We start from the raw sequence: 26,508 nt of genomic DNA, 5'->3' as shown, positions 1-26,508 counted from the left end.
CATAAGAGGATTCATTTGCATACCTTTTCAGGAGATACAAAATCCAAAGTAAGCAAATTTTTTTTCAAGTAAGCACTCAAGCTGTGTTAGCAGTAACTTTGAAGTCTGTGTGCAATATACTCATCTAATTTTTCAGAATAAATTAGCAGGTTAAATAGATAAATATTTGTCCAAAAGGAAGAGAGTGTTTCATACGTCGTGTAAAGACTGCAGGAAAATTGGCCAAACTGAGTTCCATTACAATACATTGAAACTTGTAGCTGGCATCAAATATTGTTAAATGTTTATACCCCTTGTTCATATGGTTAGGATATAAAGTCTCCTAAATCGAATTTGGTAAAAAATATATGTTTTCTCTATCTATTTTTAAAAGTTCAGAAATAAGTACAAGAAAGTAACAGAGTTCCAGATCTAAAACTATGAACCACATGAAGAGATATTTTTTTCATTAAAAAAAAAAAAACAGAGCTCCAGGTGACATGGAAGACTGGTCAACAAAATCCATTTAATTGCTTATTTTACAATATTTCTAAATCACCCTCATAGTTTACATTCAAGACAGTGAAAAAGAAAACAGGATAAAACAAATAATAATAAAAAGTAATGATAGCCATGCATTCCATTTACAATTTGTCCTCAATAAATTCATTTAGGCACACCAATTGAGTTCCAGATATTTTGTTTAACTCTTAGTTCTAGAATCAATTATAGTTTTACAAAACCACTGGGTGAGTAAATTCTGTGTTTTTTCACTTCACAAAATGTTTGTGTGGTCAACATACCAGGCAGTTAAAATAACTTGGATGGAGTCTAACTGATAAGAGTGAGTCAGATCTTGAAATCCACTAAACTATCCATGAAAATCAAACATAATGCTTTCTTGATCCCAATGAATGCACACATTATGAATCTGAAGTCAAGCCATTGCCAAGGCAGTAGAAAAATGCATCAGGTTGTCGAATTAAGATAAAGGAGTTCTTGATAATGATAGTAGAAATGACTCTGTGCACTCAGAAACTGAGCCAGATCTTAAGAGCTTGTCACTGATATTTCCATCCACATTGGGAATTTATTATGCTGAGAAGGCAAGGCATAGTAGTGTGTGATTGCAGAGATGATAAAATTGCCCATAGTACTAGAATATATTGGAGAACACAGTTATATTGCATAGTGAACTTAAGTCTTAAGAGTAACACAGAGGACCAAATCATTCCAAAGGTGCTTTTCAAAAGGCAACTGGATTTTCTTGATTTTTTTTCCCCTTGAAGACATTTTACTTCTCATCCAAGAAGCTTCTTTAGTTTGAAGAACAAACTGAATAAACTTCTTGGGTGAGAAGCAAAACATCTTTAAAGGGGAAAAAAATCCCAAGAAAGTCTATGTACCTAATAAAAACACCTTTGGGACAACCATGACCCGGATGATTAAGAATCTCCATAGAAACAAAGGGCCAAATGTTGATATCTATGGTCAAAACCCTGGACCCTTCTTAATTTTTTAGAAATCCTCAGCTCTGACAAACTTGTTTTCTAACTAACCCAAATCTGAAGTATGTACAGAATCTGTTTGCAAAATCTCTCTCTTCTCCATAATTATAGAACTTAATTGTTACACCAGGAAGGAGATATTAAGCAAGACGTTCCTGAGCAAAATGGCTCAATTCTTAACAATACAAGCACGTCTTTTGCATGCCAGTATTGTTTTTCTTTTACAGAAAGACTCTTCCTGCTAGTTCCCAACTGACATTAGAATATTGTGATGAGCAAGAAGAGAAAATAAGACAAGAGAACGGTGAGTTTTTCCTTTTTCACAGTAGCATTGCCATGATTCTTTGAGTCTTCTGTTTTCAAATTCAGAATTAGATTAACACAGACAGGATCCCTGAGATTCCCTGCCCAGTGAACTCATCCTATAACTCATCAACTAGGCCCTCTTTAAACGGGTGGTTTAATCCCTTTACATTCCAGTCCAAATCTTGACCTAATATCTGAAAGTCGACCACATATGCACTCATCAAGCATTTATCTTGTCACAGGCAGTTGATTTTATGGTTGGCTGTCATCAGTTTAGCAAAATTATCAAAAACACTCCTCAAACACATCACAAAATTATCATCATTAACCATACAGTATCTAGGCTATTTTGAATCAGAAGGGATGGGAAGTTTTATACAGCCATCCATTATTCAATATTATTATAAATCTTACGAAGAATTGATCTATATTAATTTATCCACAAGTTTTTTAAAAGTGTACTTCACACTGAGTGTGAAAGATCATATTTTTTGCCCACATTCCCATCATATTTGCCAGGCAAAATGAGAGAACAGCGGAGCACTGTAGTTGTAGCAGCTATTGCAACAACAGTTCCTAAGGCAATTGGAAGCTACACTAGAATTACTGGTGTGTTGCGCTATGATAAATTCTGGTCCATTAGCAGATGGTTCATTGAATGGACTGATCTTTCTAGGTTGTCATTTGATACTGATATTGGAGCAAAGCATTAAAAACTGACCCATGGTAAACAGGATAGCAAAAGGGGGTCAGTAACTATGGTCTTGGCCTAGAAAATCCAAATTGATCATTCTTTCAGTGGATCAGAAATAAGGAGAAATATCAGGTATATCTACTTTGGCCACTTGCAATAACCTTTGCAGTCTCAAAGGAATCTGTACTTGATATCTTATTATAGCAGCAAGCAATTGCAGAAAGATAAAAATCCATTCTATCAAACTAGGAACCTGACAGTATTTCTTTCTTTCTCCTACTTATTATTTTTGGTGTGGGGTACAAAGGATTATTTGCAGACTTTTTCTCACACTGGCAAATGATCACTCCATACCCAAGCTCTTTGTTTACTGCCTTTTACCTCCAACTTCACAAAAATTAATGTTCAATTATTGATTGAGATGCACCTTAGTGTAAGGGTTGATATGTTCAGTTTTGTTTAACACTGTTAGCTGATATATAATTTAATACTTCCTTCAGAAATGCAAGATTTCTTCCATAAAAACATGAATTGAATGGTTCTAAACATTCTCATTTTCTATATTTTTTCCTGATCGTGGCTTTTCCTTGTCTATATAAGGCTGAATGAGCAAAGTAAGTATTCCCACCATATAAAGGAAGCCACATATGTAGAAAGAAAAGTCATATTTTTGTGTGAGATCATAAATCCATCCTAGAAAATAAAAAGAAAGCAGTCAATAGGGTACCATTAACAATAATAAAGAACATAGAACATAAAACATTACTTTTCCTATTAATACAGTATTACTCATTGTCAGACATAATTCTATGTCTCACTTCTTTTTTTCATCCATAACGAGATCGTCATTCATTACATTAATTTTGCCACTCTCTCAAATAAGTCTTTTCTCCTTTATTGTCTTAAGCCTGAAACAGTAGTGGGATGCTAGTCTGTTTCTTCAAATTTATACCGGTATTTTAAATACACTTTTTCTATAAAACTTCTGGAACATCTATTTAGATCAAGAGGTGGGCAATTTTGTTGGGACTTTGGTAGACTTGTTTATTGCCTCCATGGGTTTCAGGAGCCATGACACTGACCCATCCAGTTCCCATTCTTTCAAGGGTAATTAGGGTAAGGGATTCAGATGGGGTTTATTTTTATTTGCACAAAAGTAAACCAAATTATGCCAATTATGTTTTCCAATAAATGTTTTTCAAAAAAAAAAAAATGGGTAAAGGAGGCATATTTTGCACAGAGGTGTGCAAATCTAGGTTTCAATCCTACTTTCACTAAACATAAGTGCATGTGGTTAAAATATATATATTCCTGTTTGCTTCTCTTTTCAGTTTCTTCACTTTTCTCTGCTCCTTTGTATTTATTAAAATTGCAGAATCCTGGTTGGAAGAAACCATTTCAGCCATGTATTTCAAACTCCCGCTCCATAGCAACATCCACATTAAAGTATTCCAATAGATAGCCAGCCTCAACATGAATTTATCCAATAAACCCACTATCCCTCAAGATAATAGTCTGTTGTTAAAATGCTCTTAGTATTAGAAGTCCCTTCTCCCAAAAAATTCAGTAAGAATCTGACTTCCTGAAAGACTATTACTGTCATTCCTGCATTCTGAGATAACAATAACATAAAAGTACTACAAGTTAATAAATAAGTATTTCTATAAAGGAAATGACTAAAACCTGTCTCTTCTTGATGTATTTTGCTGATGTTTTGTAGAAAATGAACAACATCTGTTGATTTCCAAACTTTAGTATCAGGGCTGTGCAAAACATTCAAATTAGGTTTTTATAATTGGCAGGCATGCCACAAAGCAGTTGCTATGTCTTTTCTTCTTAGAGAAGCAAAGCAATTGAGCATGTAAATATAGTCAATGATAAGTTGCGATGGCGCAGTGGTTAGAATGCAGCGTTGCAGGCTGACTCTGCCCACAACCAGGAGTTTGAGCCTTACCAGCTCAAGGTTGACTCACCCTTTCATCCTTTGGAGGTCAGTAAAATGAGATCCAGATTGTTGGGGGCAATAAGCTGACATTTGTAAACTGGGCAGAGAAGGCTGTAAAGCTATGGTGCAATATAAGTCTAAGTGCTATTGCTATTGATACCATGTACGGTAAGTCAAATAAAATGTTACATTTACCTGCAAATGGTGGTCCCAAGAGTGCTGATACCCCATTGGCACAAATGATGATTCCGTAGGCATTTGCAAGATGCTTAATCCCTACTAGATCTTCAGTGACAACTGGCATAAGTGAAAAATATCCACTGGAAAATCCTATTAGGGCACAAACCACTGCTAAGCTAGCAAATGTATGCATTAATGGCAAAATAAAAATGCAAGAGACAAGAGTAAAATTAGCTGCCATGAAGACATTCCAAACACTGATGCAAGGCAAATCAGAGATTATGCCAAGGACGACCTTCCCCAAAATGTGAACAATTGCAATAATTGAAGTCAAAGGAAAGATGTCATTCTGTGCTGATAATCTGTACTGTTTCACTATTTCGGGAAGATGGATGAAAGGGATCACAAAAGTGCTATAGGCAAATAAAGCCCAAAATACAAAAGCTGCAAATGTTCTGTTGGTGAAGAGAGAAGCAGTTCCAAAGTAACTAGAATACCAGGTTCTGAAGCCTTTCTGGCTTGTAACTGTCAACTGGCCTACTCGCTTTAGAATACCAAGAGTATAGATTTCCTTTTGGTCTCTGATTCCATCTTTATTTTCCAAGGCTGAAATTTTGGCAATGTTTTCTTTTGTACCTTGTCCTCCCTTTGCCTCTTTCTTCACTTCCCTTAAAACACAATTAGATGTTAGCACTTCGGCAGAGCAGGAAAGAATTTTTGTTGGACTATTGCTTTGACTCTTGTTTCCATCCTTGCTTTGCTCAGGAGCTTCCTTCTTGTAACGAATTGGCCTCAGAAGTGCTCCACAAACACACAGGTTCAGACAGACTGCACCATGAAGGAACACGGCATTCCTCCAGCCAAACTCCAGACAAAGATATTTCAACAAAGCTGTCATCAGGAAGGCACCAAAGCCTGTTCCAGTTGTGCTGAGTCCCTGGGCAAGAGCCCTTCTCTTTTGAAAATATTCTCCCACCATAACCACAGCAGGCAGGTACACCATCCCACTTCCAATACCTGAAACATGAAACATTTCAGACTTATCCAAGAACCCTCCCTGATTGTATTAATAGACGATTAACTGACAGAAAATCCTAAAACAGGAATGAAAGGCTGGGCTAAATATCTAGACAAACATAGGTTTTGGCTCTCAGGAACTAGAAATGGGACATGAATCGTTCTAGGATCTTTTCAAACTTTATGTGTTAGAAAGTAGTCCTAAACTCATTATCAACACAAAGCCATCTATCCTAGAGCAAATCTACACTTCAACTTTTGAATATCAATTAAGTTATTAAATTTGGGTTGCAACAGAGGTGTAGAGTTTGTTAGAAGGCCCTCTCTTGATTTATTTTCAAAGAGGGGATCTACTTTTTTTAATTTAGACTTAAATTTATAATCAACAAGTACAATACATATTTGTGATTCATATCAGTCAGGCTTTTTGTCAGTGCACTGTTACTGTTTGGCAGCTGTTTTACTTCTTCCTTCTGGACTAGTTCCAGGAAAGACCTGGCCTAAGACCCTTCATTTTCAAAATGCCAGAGGATTCAATATTCTCCCCCACTTTTATTCAGTATGCAATACATCTGATACTGCTGGGCTAGGTAATATACTGTTAAGTATTATTAGTGTGCAGATGATTACATCTAGATCCCTAGCTGGGCAAACAATGCTATGGAAGATGCTCCAATGCTTGGAGGCTGTGAGGGTATGGATGAGGAGGAACATCTTAGGCTCAAAACTAGCAAAACTAAGTGGCATTGGTTTCAAGGACCAGCAAATCCCAATGATTTACCTTCAGTTCTTACCTATAGTTCTTTACCTATAGTTCTTGACTAAATATCACTTCTCCAGGTAGAACTAGTACATAATTTGGGAATTCCTTTGGATTCTTGCTTCCTACTCAGGGAATAGGTGAGAGCAGAATCCAGAGGTTTTGCAGGGTTTTTTTTTTGCAGGTTTGTTTGTTTGTTTGTTTGTTTTTGCAGTTTTGCAGTGTGCCAAATACCTCCTTTCCTGAATCAGATGGGCTCTGTCACTCATGTCCTAGCAGCTCCCATTTGGACTATTGCAATGTACTCTATATAGGACTACTCTTCAAGACAACTCCAAAATTCCAACTGGTCCAAAATGCAGCTCCATGAATAATTATGATTGAATACATACTGTGTTATATATGCAACTTAACACCTTAATCAAGCTTATATAGCCTGAAGCTACAGTCTATGTGTTCACAAAGAAGATGAGCTGATTTGCTGCCACAGACTTAGGCTTGTTTGTGTTAGCATATTTATAGTCTTCAAAAAAATAGTTAGATTTCCTAATGTATATCCAAAATTATTTATGCTTACCAGCTATAATTCCAAATGTAATGAAGAGGTAATGTACATTTGAAGCATAGGAACTTAATATCCATCCCAGGGCATTTAAGATTCCTCCAGTTATTGCTGTCTTCCGACACCCACAGGTGTTAATAAACAAACCAATAAAGGGACCTGTGACAGAACATGTGAAATAGATTGCTTTCATAAACTCTAATTATTTTCTTCACAGATATGAGATTTGGAAGCAGTTAAGTGCAATTTGCCAAATCAGTATACATCGCATAAGCATTAATGGGTAAAGGTCTATCTATACCCAAGGATTTGTCCAGTTATTTCTTATCAATACATGAATTTCAGGTACTAGATTACAGCAACAAGACCTTACATAAATGCAGTGTGTCTCAAAAAGCTAAATGTTTGTGGTAGAAAACAGTATACTGGTAGCTCCTATACTGGTAGTCCTCGATTTATTGTCACAATTGTGACTGGAACTTCCATTGTTAAACAATGTGGTTGTTAAGTGAATTGCACCCAATTTTATACCTCTTTTGCCATAGTTGAATCACGAGTCATTGGGTGAATCACACAGCCGTTAAGTAAATCCATCTTTCTCCATTGACTTTGCTTGTCGGAACCTCCTATGATCATGTGACCCCAGGATGCTGTATCTGTCATAAATAGATGCCAGTTGCCAAACACCTGAATTTTAATCATATAATTGTGGGGACATGATGATCGCTGTAAGGCCAAAGACTGGTCCTAAGTCACTTTTTTCAGCACTGTTAGAATTTTGAACATTATTTAACAAATGGTTGTAAATTGAGGACTACCTGTATATACATTAAAGGCACTCCAAGGCTATGTTTTCATCATAGATCAACTATCAATAACAATTAAGCATGCATTTTATTTCCTATACACACATACACACACAGAGACTAATTTAAGCCTAAAATTCAGATTTAATGTGTTACTCATACCCCAGATAGCCATCATATTAATCCAGATGCTGTAATTAGAGTTTATTGAAGGTTATGGCATCTGGGCTGAAGAACCTCAAGATAGATATTTTTAATATAGTTATAATCACTTGAAGTTTGGCAAATTGGCAGAATATACAGGCTGGAAAGTAGATATATAATGCATAAAATAGAAGCACACACAGGAAAATAATGGTGCTCTGTGTGTGCTTCCCAATCAGTGATGTCTGTACACTGTCATTGCTTTTGTCAAAATTATAAGAGTTGCAGCCTAAGTTCTGCCCCCTTTTTGTCAATGTCTACAATATGACAGGATTTGTGATAGGACACCACAATGCTGCATTTGGCACGGCAATCCTCAACCCTTGCCTTCCTACAGATGCACTATTACCCACTGTAATTTAGAACTGAACATGTCATGCAAACTCAGTCTAAGATTGAGTTTAGCCATTGTATTAATCCATAATTGCTTGGATTTGTACAATATCCTAAAATGGTGATCCTGAATAAATAAATCGCTGGATTTGTACAATTACTAATAAACTACAGTTTATGACTGTATTTAATCTAAAGCAAGCAACTGAAATTATAGGCTGTACAATACATACATAAACATGTACAATACATACATAAAAAGTTGCATGTCAAAAAGCCAGACTGGCTACAAATTAGAAATTGGAAGAAAATCACAGTTTACCACCATCCTGTATTCCAGCCTATTGGAAGAACTGGACTATTTAATCAGTGTAAACCTGGCCTGATAAGATCTTTGGCATAAGTAGCTGAGGATGGATGCTTTCAACTTCCAAACTCTCCTACTGTTACTCGATCAGCTATGGTTACAGTGTTTGTCTTAATATTTTTATCATAGTCATATTAGTGCTGTGGGTCATCTACTGATTTGTAACATCATTTTCAATAATAAGCAAAGAAACTATATGCTACATCACAAACGTTTGAAATCCATTAGGAACAAACAAACAAAAATAATAGAAGACACTAGAAAGTCTATCCCACAACAAAATTCCAGCCATTCTAAAATTTATTTCTATGTTCTAATTTTATTTTATTTTATTTACATGAATGCACATTTCTCTTCTTTCAAATTAAGTCTATTTTAAGTAACCCGGGGGACTGATTTGAGCTACTATAATTCTTAACAAATATATTTCTACTGCTGTTTGAAGAGGTCCTCTTCAATAACCTAAGGGAAAGAGAAAGCGCTTGCCAAAATTGTATTTTTTATGAACTATCTTTCTTGTTAATGATTAATACAGCAAAAATGCTGATGTCTCAGTTACAATCTACAAAGCATTCATCTGTTTTCTTCCAGATTATTGTAATACAGTTCAGAGTACTAAAAATTAGGATAAAATAATTTCTTAGCACTTAATGCAAAACATAATTTTTTCTCAGTGCCAGACTTGAGGGGTTTCTTTAAATCGTTCTAAAACAAGAAATTTTTACATAATTTTGGAATTATTTTGGAATTTTGAGATAAAGAGAACTGCAAGTTTTTCAAGTTCAAATCAGTGATATTTATTATAAACCATTTACAAGGAACTATAGTGTTTCTAACCCAGACATTGTCTGAAAAGCTGCTAAAAATTAATTCAGAAATCGTCAGATGACCAGCTGAAAATTCCTTAAGAACGTATGTTTTGATTCCTGCATTATGCTGTTCTCAGCAAGTTAAAGTTTGTCCAAAGTTTCAAAACATTCACTTTTATGAATACAGTACATCTGTATGTGCTCATGACAGATTAGTAGATAAAACTGATAAAGGGCTAAGCATGGATCAAGAACAAGGCAGTAGAACAGAGTAATTCAGAATATATTGTAATTTGGATGAAGTTGAATAGATACCTCTAATGAACCATCTCCAGACTCAATTTGCTACTAAACACTAGCTTCAAACTCTTCTGAACTTTGTCATGCTGCAAATGGCAGCATTATAGTATCTGTGCCATGAAGAAAAAAAAATCTGAGGTTGTATAATCACCCCACTGACAAGTGGAGAAAAGAGGATTCAGTGATTTATTTATTCAGAAATTTATATAGTTACCCTTTTTACAGTGTATATCATAACCCTCAGATTCCCCTGATCTGAGAACTACAGTCAGATCTCTGCCAATTGAACCAAACATAATATTTAGGATGGGTGGGGAAAAAATCATTAAAGTGGACAAGCAAAATACCTGCAGGCCTACCAGAAAGATGGGCAGGGCAGGGCAGGAATTTGTTTTAACCAAACTGTGGGTCTGCCTCTGTCCCATTGTTGCTGCTCAGCCCAACAGATCCAGCAGCGGAGGAATATTCTGGGCAGTGGTGAAATCCAATTTTTTTTACTACCGGTTCTGTGGGCGTGGCTTGGTGAGCGTGGTGTGGCTTCGTGGGCATGGCAGGGGAAGGATTTTGCAAAATCTCCATTCCCACCCCACCTGGTGCCAGCCAGAGGTAGTATTTGCCAGTTCTTCGAACTGCTCAAAATCTCCGCTACCGGTTCTCCAGAACCTGTCAGAACCTGCTGGATTTCACCCCTGATTCTGGGTCCCCTCTACTAAACAATGTCATGCTGTTGGATCCCAGTGTTGTGCCTTTTCTGTGGCAGAGCCTTTCTATGAAATAGAAATATCCCTCTAGAGATCTGAATAACCCCCAACTTAGTTAGCCCGTCAAACAGTGCTGAACACTTTTCTCCAGTCATTTGGATCAGGAAGTTGGATGTGCCTTGCTGTTGTTGATCTTTTTTTTGTGACCAGAATTATTGTGTTTTATACGTGTGTACCAGATTGTATGCTGTTCACGTCAATGGTGGGTTGCCTCCGGTTCGCACCGTTCTGGGCATGGCATGGCTTGGTGGGTGTGGCTTGGTGGGCGTGGCAGGGGAAGGATACTGTAAAATCTCCATTCCATTCCCACTCCAGGAGAAGGTTACTGCAAAATCCCCATTTCCTCCTAATCAGCTGGGACTTGGGAGGCAGAGAATAGATGGGGGCGGGGCCAGTCAGAGGTGGTATTTACCGGTTCTCTGAACTACTCAAAATTTTCGCTACTAGTTTTCCAGAACTGGTCAGAACCTGCTGAAACCGACCTCTGGCCCCCAATATTATTCTGAGATGGTTGGTCTCGTACACAATTTAAATAAACAACTGCATTCAGAGTTTAGGAAATTCCACAGAAACCATCTGAATAAGGTATAATTCAGATTCAAAGGACTCATGAAGAGAGCCTTCTGATCCCTGGTCCAACATGGCCTGCTTACTGCTTGTTGAAGACCCTATTTTCACAGTGGAGTCTCCATCTCATTGCCAGACTGTTGCTGAGGCGGACTGAAGTCAGGGTCAAGGTGACCTGGAAGGAAAGTTGTTTTCCATCCGAAGTGCAATAACACCTTCTAGGCAAATATTCTGAATTGCATCAAAAAGGAATCTAAAGGTGGTCGGCAACCTGCACAGCTCCAATTAGCTCACTGCAGCACTTCCCTACCTGACTGTGAGGCTTTGTTCCTCCCTGTTTCCTTTCTGGCTGCTAAAGAGAATAGAGCATTGCTGTAAAGCCTGCAAGAACTTCTTCTGCAACGTTTTGCAAACATTCATGCTTGTTCTCTGGCTCAAGGAATTCTATCACAGCTGAATGCATAAAGCAACAACATTTTCTGCTGTACTGTATTTTAAAACCGTTAAATGGCCAAACCTAATTGGCTCCACTAACTATGAAACAAAAAATAAAAAAGAATATTTGTTGTCACATGTACTCCAGAAAAGTTTCCACAATCAAAAAGATTTTAGCCTGAACATGCTATGTCAAGGAGATTGCCATATGCAAATCTAAGGAATATTATTTTTATTAATAAGGTAAGACTGAGCAAATACGTTTAATATTACATATGGGAATCCCCATGTTATTGAGTATTTCTTATCCCATGTATATAAGCTTTTTCCGCTGAGATAATGGGTTATCCTATGTAACTGCATAGGACCAATTTTGATACATCAATATTTAATCAAGATGGCAACTGGTATATAATAGGAACAATATGGGATCCTACCTACAATCAGAGTAATGCCCATATTGAGGGAGCTGACCCATGCCGTCAGCCCTCGACTTTGACTGAACTCTTCAAGCCATTCCATGTTGAGAATTCCAAGAGCCATTTGTGATCCCATGATGAGTATATGCACCAGGAAAGAAGAAAAGACTATCATCCAAGCCCATCCTCTATCAATATCTGGATTTAACTTCAGCTTCTGCTCCCTCTCTTTAGAGTTCTTTTCAGAATCCGAATCAACATCTTCGTGACTGTCGTACATTTTCGGTCAAGTACCTTTAAAAAGATCAAATAATATTTAGTAGTTCCTGATAAGAGTTGCATTTCATTTACTTACTGTTATATTTTTAACAAGATGAAACACAAGTGGATGATACTTGCCAATTGACCATTTCAATGGTACTTCATTGAATTGGCTACTTATAAGAATAAATCAGGATAAAATCTTTGGTGTGGGATTGTCCCCATGGAAGAGCAGGCTACTTACAAAAATTGCAGGCATCTGTGCTGCCTTCTTCCTTTCTTGTCTGAGCCTTCCCCACCCCTCATCAGCACAGCAGGGCTGCTATTCAAGCTGTAACCTTGAAACGGGTGTGGGAGAAGATGGGAGTTTTGAAATAATAGCAATAGGACAGAATATAGAATAGAGATCACTTTGCATATAGGCTTGTAATTTTTACATTTTACTTCTGTATATTGGTTTTTATCAAAATAAAATATCTTCCCAACCTTTATAAGGAAATATTAAACATCTGTCCAGACACCAGGGCTTTTGTGGCTCTTTTGAGTCTAGATCAATCTAACTGGGTTTAGTTTTTTAAAAAAATGAGATTCACCCAAGCTAACAATATAGGACATTTTAGGGTTAAAGTGTTTCCCTACTTGCTAGAAGTACAGTCAATAGCTTTAAAAATTTGTTATATTGCATATTTAGCCAATATAATTTTAAAAAGGTAATTGTGCCATGCTTACCAGCATTCATGTAGAAACACCTCTAAAACTAAAATTGATTAAAGAATAATATGAGAGAAAAAGGCAACATGTGGATTTTCACTTTCAAACACCTCTTCCAGTGATACAATAGCACATAAATACTGTATATCTGGTAAAAGTTGAATTTATTTCTGCAGCTGACCTAAGGGAAAACAATGAGGGTCATAATCTAACCTAAAATTAACCCACCTGCTGCTTTCTATAGTATACCATCTGCACTATTGATTTTGCATAGTTATACCATCTGTTGGTTATCTCAAGATCTTAAAAGCTGCTTTCTGAGCTCTGCCCCTTCTGAACTACACTCTTTTTAAAAATGTGTTGTGTTTGCAGTATCATGTATTCCAGCTAAAATGCATTTACTAGCAAATTTTGTTCACATCTGCAGAAAAAACTTTGCCTTTTGAAGAGAGGGGATAACAACATGCTCTTAACACTGGGAAAATAAATGATAGAAATACATGAACCCATTCTTCATGGGCTCATTTCACCGCATCATTTCATTGTTGCCTGAATGATCAGAAGAGCAAAAACCATTTGAGCCAGTAGTGGTTAAGGTACCAAAGTAGAAACTTGGGGATTGAAGTTCTAGTCCTTCTTTAGGCATGAAAGCTGGCTAGGTCAGGGGTGTCAAATTCGCGTCATCACAGCAGCATCATATGTCGTATCACATCTTTTTTCCGCCTTGCTAAACCGGGCGTGGGCATGGCCAGCGCGTGATGCATCCGGCCCACGGGCCACGAGTTTGACAGCCCTAGGCTAGATAAATTTGAGCCAGTCACAGTCTGTCAGCCCAACCCAGCTCACAAGGTGGTTGCAGTGGGGAAAATAGAAAGAAGGTGTATTAGATATGTTTGCTGTTTTTAAAAAATACAGTTTGTATTCTGTTTGTAAAAAATTTACAAAACATAATAAAGAGAGAAAAATACACTAAAATGTGGAATATCTAGATTTTACATATTAAAAGTCTGTGAGATAAAACTATAAAAGAGCAAATCCCACAAAATATTCAGGAAAACACCAAACGTGTATGCCTTAATCTATATTTAAATTATGGTGTTGCATTAATAATTGATTGTTTAATATTATTAAAAATATTTACATTGCAGTGTATTTTATTAGAACAGCAGCTATATTGCAGAGCCAATTCATTCACACTGCAGCTTTATTGAAAGATGCAAAAATTTTTGTAACTGAAAACATTTGCTCCCCAGCAAAGCATTTCTAAGGTGACTATTTCTGCCATTTGCTGTAGTTGCAGAGAAATTTAACCAAAGTACATGGTGTTGATATTTCAACATCTAGCAATAGGAAAGGGTATCAAACTGTTTACTTTTGTAGCACGGAATTTTGGCAAAGGGTGGTTTTTTTTTTTAATACGCTATATCTCTGGATCGCTAAACTGCAAATATGCTTTGAAGCAGGAAAGGTCACTGATTTTTCTAATGAATTATGCCCACGCCCCATCAGCTGGACAGCACTATGATAGGACAGAAGATCTCACCTCACAACTGAGTCAGAGTAACCTTGATCTCCTACCATAACCTCAACTCATTCCCTTGCATGACCAGGTTACTGTTCCCCAATTAAATATCATAGAAAAAATTAGAAAGATTACATTATCAAAAAGGAGCAGGAAACTCTTTGGAGAAGCAATGACAAACACTGTTATTTGTTCATAATCAAGCAAGATAAGCAGATCCCAGTATGCAATGAAATATTGATCAACTCTCATACTCTTTTGTCAGAAGGTTAACATTTAGTTTTTTTAAAAATTATTATATGCTTGTCGTGACCCAGGGCAATACGTAATATAAGGAGAGAAAGCTGGTATGGAAGATTGTAGTCTTTGAAACTCTCATGGGAATTTTAGCAATCACTTTCCTGTTTAGGTATGAAAGTGATGGATTATTTTTATTCAGGTAGAGAAATTTTGTTGTGAAGATAAAATATATAAAAGACTATATTTTACATCACAAATATAGGTAGTCTTTGACTTACAACAATTCAGTTAGTGACCATTCAAAGTTACAATGGCACTGAAAAAGTGACTTATGACCATTTTTCACACTTATGACGGTTGCAGCATCCCCATGGTTACATGATCAAAGTTCAGGCATTGGCAACTGACTCATATTAATTACCCTTGCAGTCCCAGCATCATGTGATCAGCTTTTGCAACCTTCTGACAAGCAAAGTCAATGGAGAACCAGATTCATTTAACAACCATGTTACTAATTTAATAACTGCAGTGATTCAGTTAACAAATGTGGCAAGAAAAATCATAAAATGGGGCAAAACTCACTTAACAAATTTCTCACTTAGCAACATATATTTCAGGCTCAATTGTGGTCATAAGTTAAGGACTACCTGCAAACACATATCCTGGGTAAGTTGTCAATACATTGCATATAATTCTAGTTTGCAGGAGGCAATAGTATGTTTGCTTGCAAGGTAATCTCTATGGTAGAAATCCTATATTAACTTAATATTGGATGTGTCTGTAGCATCAAAATATGTCACAGTGATTGTTACTATCCATACTAATATTATGTAATGCTACTGTAGAGCCTGCATCTTCTCTATATAATTAAAATTAATATAAAATATTCAGTTAACCATAACTGCCATTAAATCCCACACAAGATCAAGGGAGCTAGAACTACTCAGGTTTCTGAAAGATTTCAGATTTCACTATTATATTTAATAGTGTTCTGGGGTAAGTACAAAATCTTGGAAACTACGCGAAATTTCCCACTTTCATTTGCAGTGAGTTAATTAAATCAAATTATCTTTGAGTGATTTGAAACGGTACTTCCCAAATTATTTTTACATAAGATTACATTTACATCTATAAAATAAACTATCAACCAACTCTGTTATTTGATTGTATATGCCTACTCTCTCTTCCTTCTCAGCCTCCCCCAATCTCTACCAGCCATGACATGTGGAAGAGGTCATTAAGTGCAAGTTGAACTGGTGAAGACTGTGATAAATACAACACACACACACACACACACATTTTCTGCATGAAGATGGTCTGGTCTTGAGTTTGAGTTGATGAATAACTACAGGGAACTAAAGGTATACATTTAATTATTAACAAAAAGGACAAATATATATCAGAATTGATTTCATCAAGACTGCATAAGAAAATAGAAATATACAGGTTGAGGATAGTTGCAAATCAAATCCCGGTGAATAGTTACAATAGAAAAAACAGAGATGAGTTTTGGGGAAATTTTCACAACTTTCAGAATGAATGGGATCTGGGGGTGAATGGGTGACAGTTAGGCTGCTAGGTGACATAAATGGATAGATGAAACCAAAATGTGTACAAACAAAATATGATTAGGCTACTTTGAGTCATAAAAATGAATAAACATGGTAACTGTATGTGTGTATTTGCTTAGAAAAAGGTCTTTTTTGAATATATATTTTAAGTGTAAATCTATGCCACATGAACAAATTATAAATCTAAAAGCTGTATTGATTAGATTGTGCTGAAATATTGAAATAGTGGGAGTACATGGCTAATCAGAGATTCTTAATATGAGACAGAACATTTTGAGGTAAAAACAAAAGTAGATGGATACAGAACAAAAAGGAAAGAATATGCATATTGGCCATTTTCAGTTACATAAAAATCATTTTAATGCAAAACACAATTGTAAATGTATATAACACATAATTTTGACAGCAAACCATTTGTCATTAAATAACACAAATACATATCAATTAAATATAGGCAGATCACAATTTCTGCTTCACTGAGATGTCACATGGTCTAAGGAACCCAGTATTTCATTCTCTCCTAAATTCAATGCTTTTATTCTCCAAAGATTTTTGGGCTGGTAGAGGACAGGAACACCTGGAGGAATGTTGTCCATGGGGTCGTGATGGGTCGGACATGACTTTGCGACTAACAACAACAAAAATTTCATTTCATTCTTTTTGTATCTGTTGGCTTCAAATACTATGATTTTCATATTTTCCTAGAGTAGTCTGTACAGCGCCTTACTCAATGCTCAGCCACTCAATTCCACACATTTTGGGCATTTTAGTATTTTAGTGGACTCCCATGTTCTTCCTACCTGGCCTTCAGTGACCACCCTGTTTCTCCTATGTCTATTTTCTTGTGGGGTGACATGGGTTTCCTAAAATGGTTCCTTTCTGCAGATTTTGGGGTAGTTACTTTATACAGGCATTTTTGTTCTACTCTTTTGAATTCTCCTGATCTTTTCTGTGTATTTATTGATTTATTGCATTTATGGCATATCCTTATATCACTTATACTATTCATGTGTGTCCGCGCACATGTATTTATTATTAAACATTATTAAAATGAAATTATGAGCTAAGTACAATAAATTCTGTCCATGGTACTAAGACTCAATTCCAAATTAAAAGTTTGACCTTTGACTTGTTCAGGTTTTTACTCACATTTCACCTGCAATTTTAATAATAAGATCCAATAATAAGATGCTCTTTGTTATGTACTATAACTATAGGATTTTCAAATATAATTAAGTGTCTAAGTATTCCTCCTTGTTTTGGCAAATCTTTTGACATTGATCTAATTATCTGAAGGTGTTGAAACTAGTCAGATGGACTAAGCTATTCACAGTGAATATTTACTATATTATATATAGTATATTCACAGTATAGCTTTCAGTGATATAGAAGACAAAGAAAATAACTGCAACATTCCGCAGTAAGTTTAAAATGCAAATCAGTAATTTGCTCTCCAGAAAAGCATACCTTTCTATCATTGTATATTCCACTATATAGTATATAAACTGTTGCAATGTATCTTTGTCTGCTGTTTTTGGAGTTTTATGTTTTCATTCTCTATTTAATTGTCCTTGATGAGTAGTTATATTTTTAAGACTTCTTTTGTATTCTTACATTCCCATGTCTTATCTTCCATGTTAGAACATATTGTAACTGACTTTCATGCTCCTTCTTATCCTTTTTCCTTCTGGATAATTTGACTGGTAGTTGAGGTACAGTATTTATCAGTGTGGCTTGGCTAACCAATTACTAATTATTATTGTGCTTTGTATGAGAACATCCAGGGAGACAGTGCATTTTTGTTTTGTTCTCTTTTATTGCAAATATTATTGCTAGGTTTTGTTGATTAATATGATGTAGAAATTTTTCTAAATCTTATTCACCATGATTCAAAAATATGTTATGTGTCATCAGCATATCTCACCCACATATTTAGCTTCTTTGTTATTTAGTAATCCAAAATGACTAGCAGAAGTAGTTGGGAGTAGATGGAGAGAATGGCAATAAAATTAGATGATAGGGCTATCTGATTTAAATCTTATTAGTAAAATGTGTTAGATTACAAGTATAAGATTTTCTACAAGTATTATTTTTATAGTTATTGGTAATGTACTGTATACTGACTTCGTAATATTTTTATTTAGTGTTTTTACCTTTAGCTGTTGTTAAAGCATTTCTTTCCAAGTTGCTGCATATTTTTGCCACATTTAATCATATTTTTCATTTCTGAAAAAATGGAAATACATACAGTATATGATTCATTTTGAGATATCTATGCAACTTGTTTCACAAGTATGTGAAGACTGCATTTAGTAATGGTATATTGATTGAAGATGTGAAAGAGTGTATATTTGTGCATATTCAGATGATACGTTATTGGCTGAGAACCTAATGATTTGCAATGAATGTTAGACACACTAACAAGGAGTATGGATCAGAAAATTAATGTATCAGGGACAGAAGTGGTTTTGTTTAGCAAAAAAACACAAAGTGAAAACTGCAAGTTATACAAAAATTTTGAAATAGCCGAGCAAGTGAATGATGTGTAACCCTTGCTAGAATGCTTTCTAAAGACAGGAAATTGGACAGAGAAATGTTAAGAGGTGCAAGTCCTATTTGAAAGGGAATGACCAGCATGTGATTTGTTTACATGGAATGTAACAATTGTTAGAAGCAAAAATTCACTATGTAAGAAAATTCTTCTGACAACTTTGGGAGTGGGGTTGGTATTGTCAAGAGAAACATTAACATTAATTGAATGCTGTAGAAATGGGCACTTAGGAATAAACAGCAAAAAGTCAAAAAAAAGTTGCTTGAATACAAAATACAGTTGTTTGACCTGTGCAAAATGAGTAAGTATATAGACAAAGACGAGGAGGAGGAGGAGGAGGAGGAGGAGGAGGAGGAGGAGGAGGAGGAGGAGGAGGAGGAGGAGGAGGAAGAAGAAGAAGAAGAAGAAGAAGAAGAAGAAGAAGAAGAAGAAGAAGAAGAAGAAGAAGAAGAAGAAGAAGAAGAAATTTATTTAATACATTTTAATGCCACTCATCTCCCCTATAAGGTGGCTTTGGACAGCTTAAAGATAAGGATCAAATTGCGAAGTAAACATATGAAGGAAGGAAGAATAGATTCTTGACAATTTTTACCCTGGTGAAAACTTAAACAGTATTTGGGGTCATACATTCCCATTCCAATAAAAGAAACTACCAAACCTCGAAAAGAATTGCTAAAAGGTGGGATGTATTTACATGGTTTAATTTTTAAAACCTGAAATTAAAACTTTTGTATGAAAATCATCACAATTTCCATTTCTGGCTTTCAAAGCAATTCTCAAGATTGCAGCAACAAGGACTGAAAAATCCATGATTATAATGTCTTATCAATCTTTTGTACACCACAAACCTAGGAATCACTGACTAAACCTTAAGCAATGAAGCAAGATTATGTGGCATTGATTGACACAACAGTAACAAAATATAGCAAGTAATATTTTGAACTGCTCTGTCCTACTAGCATGCATTTATTTATTTATTTATTTATTTATTTATTTATTTATTTATTTATTTATTTATTTATTTATTTATTTATTGGTTCGATTTATATGCCGCCCTTCTCCAGAGACTCAGGGCAGCTTACAATGAGTTAAGCAATAGCCTTCATACTTTTATATACTTGCTTAGTAGGGCTTTTGCCACCCCCCCCAGCGGTGTTCTTTTTTTATACAAAGTCAGCTTATTGCCCCCACAAACCGGGTCCTCATTTTACCTGCCTCGAAAGGATGGAAGGCTGAGTCAACCTTGAGCCTGGTGAGATTTGAACTTGCAGTAATTGCAGGCAGCTGGTGTTACTTAACAGCGCTTTAGTCTGCTGCGCCACCAAGGCTCTTAATTGGCATTACCTTCAGGAGTATATTCATTTGCTACTTTTATATACTGTCCCACTATTTTTTGTTTTAATTTATTTATTTTTATTTCCCCCCCCTTTATTATTTTTATAAATAAATCAAGGCAGCAAAGGCATACACCTTTCTTCTCCTGTTTCTCCACAACAATAATTCTGTGAGGTAAGTTGGGCTGAGAGAGAGTGACTGGCAGAGTCACCCAAATGGCTTTCACGCCTAAAGCAGGATTAGAACTCATGGTCTCCCAGTTTCTAGCCTGGTATCTTAATCACTATATCAAACTGGCTCTCAATTCCTATACAATGAATTGTCCAAACACATATCTTTCATAGTTATTAATGACAATCTATATGCTAGCCTTATCTTCAGAACATAAATCAAGCCCAAGGACACATATGTTAAGGACTTCAACCAAGTAGAAAAACATGTAATCAGAGTACAAACTAATCATCAAAAACCTACTCAAAAGGAATTTTTCATTACAATTCAGAGAAGATGTAGGAAGCATGGTTTTATGGAAGTTTAGCTCTTGAGTTTTAGGTATCAACAAGGAGCAATTACAGCAAGAGTTTTACAAACTTCACATGCAATGGCATTATCCCAGCAAAAAATATCAGGCTAAACTGCTTCTTAAATAGAAACAATATCTGCCTCTCCCATGTGCAGTTGCCTTTGGCCCTCTATGTGCTGGCCATTTGAGACAACTGGGCAATAGAACTGTCAATCAGAGCATAGACATGCAGAGCAATTGCCCCAATTGATATTCTAGGTAGAACTGAGATTTAGGTTCATGGGCTAGAAGGAAGGGTCTGAATGAAGCTTAGAGATTTAGCACCAGATTAACCTCTATTGGTGACAGTGGCAGGTTTATAAATATATATTTAGTGCCAGGAAAGACAACAATTGACAACCAATAGATAACAGCATATTAAAGGAATCTGTTTACAACCTATTTTAAGTTACTTAATACAGATGGTTCTCAACTAATGGAGTCCCAGATGTCCACTGTAAGTCATGAGAGTAGTAAATTGAGGTACCCATGTGACTGAATGCAATGTTACAGCTTTTTTTTTTTGTGGTCATTAAGCAAATACAGCACTAATTAAGCCAATTAAGGCATTTCTGTGGGTGTTTTTTTGCTGGAAATCAGCTGAAAAGGCCAGAAACCAGCAAAAAAGTGTCAGAAATTGTGGTCACATGATTGTGGAACACTGCAAGTGGCCATGAGGGTGAGCAGGTTGCCAAGCACTCGAAATACAGTCATATGATTATGGGGGTGGGTGCAGCTGCTGGAACACCAGAACTGGCTTTTGGGAAGATGCATCATAACTTCAATTACTAAGCAACTGATAGTTAAGTGACGACTACCTGTAAAAATTCATAGAGACCTTGTTTAACATTAAGGAAGTAATTTTGCACTTTTGTATCCTGCCCACAGCTTACCTACTCAAATATATCTAAAGAAATAGAGAGACAAACAAAAGCATTTGCAAGTGTTGTAAGCTGCCTGGAGTCACCGTGTATGAGTTGAGCAGCCTTATAAATGTGTCTAATAAATAAATAAACGCAGGAGAATGTTTAATGATGACAACAAAACTAATACATCCTTTAGAGCAGTGTTTTTCAAACATAGCAACTTGAAGATGTGTAGACTTTAACTCCAAGAATTCTTTTTCTAAGAGTTGGCCCACATATCGTCAAATTGCCAAGTCTGAAAAACACTGCTTTGGAGATATTCTGAACTAATGGAATTATTCTTTAATTTTGAAGGAAGCAAGGAAAATAAGAAGAGGACACATTCAACAGGGAGAGAGCATAACTCCCTCTTTAACAATAGCAATAGCACTTAGACTTATATACCGCTTCATAGTGCTTTTACAGCCCTCTCTAAGAGGTTTACAGAGTCAGCATATTGCCCCCAACAATCTAGGTCCTCATTTTACTGACCTGAGAAGGATGGAAGGCTGGGTCAACCTTGAGCCTGGTGAGATTTGAACTGCTGAACTGCAGTTGAAGTGGCCTGAAGTATTGCACTCTAACCACTGCGCCACCTTGGTTCTTTACAGTCTAGTCTCACTAGGTCTGCCTGAAGTGATATAGCCTAGCATTCCTTGGCCACTTGTTAAACCATTTGTTTAAATGCAGATGTCTTCTCCTGATTGTCTTCATCATCTGTAAAGCTCATGAGGCAAAGCATGAATCCAGGAATACAGGCTAGACAACGATAATCCACTTCCCTGCTGCTATCAAGAAATATGTATTGATGTGTTTGTGGTATCACCAAGAATCAAAATAATCTTGATTCTTGGTGCTATCAAGAGCCCTTTGAATTATATCACTAGGTATGGGGTTATTGAAGACTACTGTCAGCTTTTGACCAAAATCAAGAGATTCAGACAGTTCAAATGGGTATAAAGATTTATTGTAAGCTTGAGCTCTCTACAAGAATCTGAACAACAGGTAGTCCTCAATTTACAACCACAATTGAGTCCAAAATTTATGTTGCTAAGTGAGAAATTTGTTAAGTGAGTTTTGCCCCATTTTACGACTCTTCTTGCTACATTTGTTAAGTGAATTGCTGCAATTGTTAAATTAATAACACAGTTGTTAAGTGAATCTAGCTTTCCCATTGATTTTGCTTGTCATGTCACAAAAGGGGATCACAAGACTCCAGGACACTGCAACCGTCATAAATGTGAGTCAGTTCTCAAGGATCCAAATGTAAATAACATGATCATGGGGATGCTGCAACAGTCAGAAGTGTGAAAAATAGTCATGTCACTTTTTTCAGTGCTGTTGTAATGGTCACTAAAAAAACTGTTGTAAATCAAGGACTAGAAGCCAAGGAAAATTAACAGGAGATAAGAATAGAAGGAATTCAAGGTGGGCTGGACTTAGATATCTTGTGAGTGCGAAGGGATTCATGACTGATGACGTGTTTGACCCTTCCCTTGGGCTCAGCCTGGGTATCTCCCACATTGTTCGCATTAAATATATTGAGGAGGACCATGGTGGGAATGACAATTATGAAAAATGGGCAACCAGATTTACCCTTTGAAGGGATTGGAATTTTCCTGATTTTGGAGGTAGTTTTAAGTATTTCTCCCCAATTTTCATCCATTTCATATTTTATGGGAATGTACCAGTGTTTGGCATTCAACCAACTGAACTTCCTTAACAGAGGGAGTTCTGAGAATCACAAAAAAGATCTTTAGGGGCCAGATGTAATCCAGAGGCTTCAAGCTGCCTATTCTTGATAAAAAAATTAAGCAGCCTTTAACAGTTATGTTCTATTCTGGCTACAGAGGAAAAAATGCTACTTTTTTTTGTTTCTTTCATAGTTCTAATGAGTGTATAGCAAACATCTACAGTATATATTACAATATCATCCCACCTCTTCCCCATTAATTTATCTAAGAGATAATATGTATGAGAGTCTAACTTTTTCCAGTCTGGCATCCTTTAGGTATGTAGGCCTACAACACAAAACAGGTTTCTTAGGCTGAAGAGGTTTGGCACTTGGTCCAACATTGCTGAAAAGCACAAGTTGAGATAAATGAATGTTAACTCTTACATTTCAACTAATATAAATAAATTATGAAGAAATAATTTTACATTTGCAAATAAAGTCATTTGAAAATAGGCTGAAAAAGTAAATACAACCCTAAAGAATTCTGTGTGATGAGGACCTATTGCACAATTCTTACCAAGTAAACCTAAATGCTTTTCTTGAGTAACCTCTCCAAGTATTACTATATAATTTCTAAGAAAGCATCACAGGGTTGCCGGGTACATGACTTCAAAATCATCAGCAGAGTGATGTGTCTTAGAACCAAATAGTACATAATACCAAACTTTTTTAAAAAAAAAAATATTTCAACACACTCAGTGTTTCACGTTATTAAAAGCTATTGTCAACTTTTAATTTTGGGATACTAATTTATTTAGGGAGAACCATCCTGAAAAAGATTGTCATGTTTAATGCCTACACATTTGGCCCTGCTTCTGCAACATAGATTCTTAATATTTTAACTTTGTGTTTTTTTAATCTTTTAATTTTTTAGTTGTTTTATAATCTGTAAACCGCTCAGAGTCACCTTGTAAGGGACATGGGTGGCGTAAAATAATAATTTAATTTAATTTATCGCATTTCTATGCTGCCCAACTCCCAAGGGACTCTTGGGAGTCCCTCTTTATTTATAATAATAAATAAATAGATCATAAAGCACATTGAATAGTATTTGTTACTATGATTATGGCAGGCTTGCTATAGAAATAAGTATGCCTATTTAGCAATTTTTCCCAAACGGTTGTCCTTGAAATAGATTGGACTACAGCACCCTTCCTACCCAGCCAACATTGGGCATGAGTTGTAGTCCAATAAAATCTGGCAGATGCTAGATTGGGAAGGCTATCCTTGGAAACAGCACCGTTACTGCACTTATGTACGTGAATATTTATTTCTTTGTTGCATTCATGTATCATTTTTACATGATCTCACAAGACTATAAACAGTGACACACACGCATCCTCATTTGTATCTTCCCAATGAAATTTTGAGGTAGATCAGGCTGAAAAAAGAGTCATTCAGTAGCTCCACAGCTGAACGTTGCAATCTAAGGCCACCACTTTCTCTCACAAACCCACAGCGTTTTCCTGCTTTTCAAAAATAATACCAATGATACCATAACGTAAATTATATAAAGCACATGAAAGCTGGGCTTCTCTCTCCTCGTTCAAATCCAGACAGCGCCTCCCCACCCACCCCTAAAGCCAGGATGTGGCTTTCTGCGTCTAAGGACCAGGGATCAGCGCCCCGAGGAGCACAGCTCGCCGGTCAAGTGCGGACCAGGGAAGCGCCGGGCTCAAAAGGCGCTTTCTGGGGAGAATCCGGCGTCAGCCACAGCAGCGGCAGAATCTTACCCAGCGGAGACGAGAGGCGAGTGACCGCCAGTTACCTCTCTGCAGAGCAGCCAATCTTTATCGCCGCCAGCAGACAAAGCTGCGCCGCCGCTGCCTCCCTTGCCTCTCTACCTGGGCGCTCGCATCCTTCCTCGCCGAAGCCCCCCTAGGCAAACCTAAGCCAGCTCGGCCTGGAAGGAGATGTATGCGGGGAGGGTGGGGGGGGGGGATAGAGAGAGACCCGGATAGGCCGAGCACCCCGACCAACTCACCCCGAAAGGGACCGTTTTACTCCTGAATGCCTCCCGAGAATTGGGACGGTGCAGCCGCTGGTGCTTCCCACCGATTCCCGAGAAGTGCTGCAAGAGGCATTTTTCACTCAGCGTCCGGAGCCTTTCCCTGTCGGCGCGAAAGAGGAGAGGGAAGCCAGAGGGGCTGGGGCTGGGTTGGGGCTTATATCCTCCATCCTCCCCTCCCGATCGTTGCCCTTTGGTCCCCAGAGGAGTTGGCCTCGGCGTAAACCTCCTCCTTCTCCTCATCCCACCCCCCACCCGCCCCCCACCAGCCCATCGCTTGTCATTCGCGCGGTCCTCCAGGCGGACGACACACCGGCTGGCGCTGGTTTTGGCGGCGCCTTTGGAAGCCCCGCGCATGCTCTCGCGCTCCCTCCCGGCCGGTGACTGAAGTCTTTGGTTTTGGAGGGTTGGACCTGCCTGGCCGGCGGCTACTGCATTCCGCTAAGCGGGGCTGGCTAGTCGCTTCTCCAGGCAGGTTAGCGGCGTGAGCTGGTGAGGTTGGGTGGGTAAGAAACACGTACTCGGAGCGATCAAGAAGCACCTCCTTGGTGATGAGGAAGTGGGGAAGTTTGGGCAAGTGGAATGAAGCCTCGGGGGGGTGGGGAATAAACACTCGAACGACCGGCGAATTTTCCATTCCGGAATAGCTTTTTCACTCTTAGCCTCTTTTTCAAGCCGCGTCTTCCTCACCGGGGACCTGTTGCTTTATTTTCCGAATGGCAAGATGACCGCGGTGAAACTGTGTTGAAACTGTGTATTTGTATTGCGAAGTTTTTTCACAATTAAAAAAAATATGAAGGATTTTCTTGCACCTCCAAAGCTGAGGTGCAGTCCTGTAGTGTATATTGTATTCCTTGGTGGACAGACATACATTTATTCAAGGAAGTAATTGTAGAACCTGGACTCCTTGGTGCTCTGTGTTGATGTCACACTACTCGGTTAGTTGAGTAATGAAATATCTGTGGGCAAACGACCAAACTCTGAGAACACCAAGGACCCACAGCTCAATCCTGAGCTAGATATATTCTTTTCTAGTAGAACCTTTCCCATAAACTCCACTGTGAGGTGCTTAGGTCGGTCTTTTTCTTTCATATATTTGCTGCAACAGTGGGACAACCCTGCACCTAATTTCAAAAGCCTTGCACAAATAATCAT

At 37.3% G+C, this 26,508-nt stretch overlaps 1 protein-coding gene across 3 annotated transcripts; it reads right to left on the bottom strand.

The window, feature by feature from the left end:
* Nucleotides 1-485: 485 nt before the first annotated feature.
* Nucleotides 486-25,710, bottom strand: SLC16A14 (solute carrier family 16 member 14). 3 transcript variants are annotated; one of them, XM_034439329.3, is made up of 6 exons: nt 25,330-25,556; nt 12,458-12,551; nt 11,971-12,246; nt 6,967-7,110; nt 4,628-5,629; nt 486-3,180 (listed from the first exon to the last, which is right to left on the bottom strand). In XM_034439329.3, the coding sequence occupies exons 3-6, from the start codon at nt 12,230-12,232 to the stop codon at nt 3,029-3,031; spliced, it is 1,560 nt and encodes a 519-aa protein (XP_034295220.1). In that variant the 5' UTR covers nt 12,233-12,246; nt 12,458-12,551; nt 25,330-25,556; the 3' UTR covers nt 486-3,028. The 3 variants fall into 3 exon arrangements, with proteins under 3 accessions (XP_034295220.1, XP_034295219.1, XP_034295224.1); XM_034439328.3 differs by lacking the exon at nt 12,458-12,551 and having other exon boundaries at nt 25,330-25,710; XM_034439333.3 differs by lacking the exon at nt 12,458-12,551 and having other exon boundaries at nt 11,975-12,246; nt 25,330-25,708.
* Between the last annotated feature and the right edge of the window lie 798 nt (nt 25,711-26,508).

The sequence above is a fragment of the Pantherophis guttatus genome, chromosome 6 (genome assembly GCF_059756535.1).
Source record: "Pantherophis guttatus breed Tessera chromosome 6, ASM5975653v1, whole genome shotgun sequence".
Classification (NCBI taxonomy): domain Eukaryota; kingdom Metazoa; phylum Chordata; class Lepidosauria; order Squamata; family Colubridae; genus Pantherophis; species Pantherophis guttatus.
This window is presented reverse-complemented; position numbering and strand designations above follow the sequence as displayed.

What these genes read in the sequence shown, in the direction of transcription:
- SLC16A14 (XM_034439328.3), bottom strand. Translation starts at nt 12,232, where the DNA reads ATGTACGACAGTCACGAAGATGTTGATTCGGATTCTGAAAAGAACTCT. An exon ending in GGGCATTACTCTGATTGTAG is followed by an intron (nt 7,111 to 11,970) that starts GTAGGATCCCAT and finishes GTTCTGTCACAG; the next exon opens with GTCCCTTTATTGGTTTGTTT. An exon ending in CTTGGGACCACCATTTGCAG is followed by an intron (nt 3,181 to 4,627) that starts GTAAATGTAACA and finishes TTTATTTTCTAG; the next exon opens with GATGGATTTATGATCTCACA.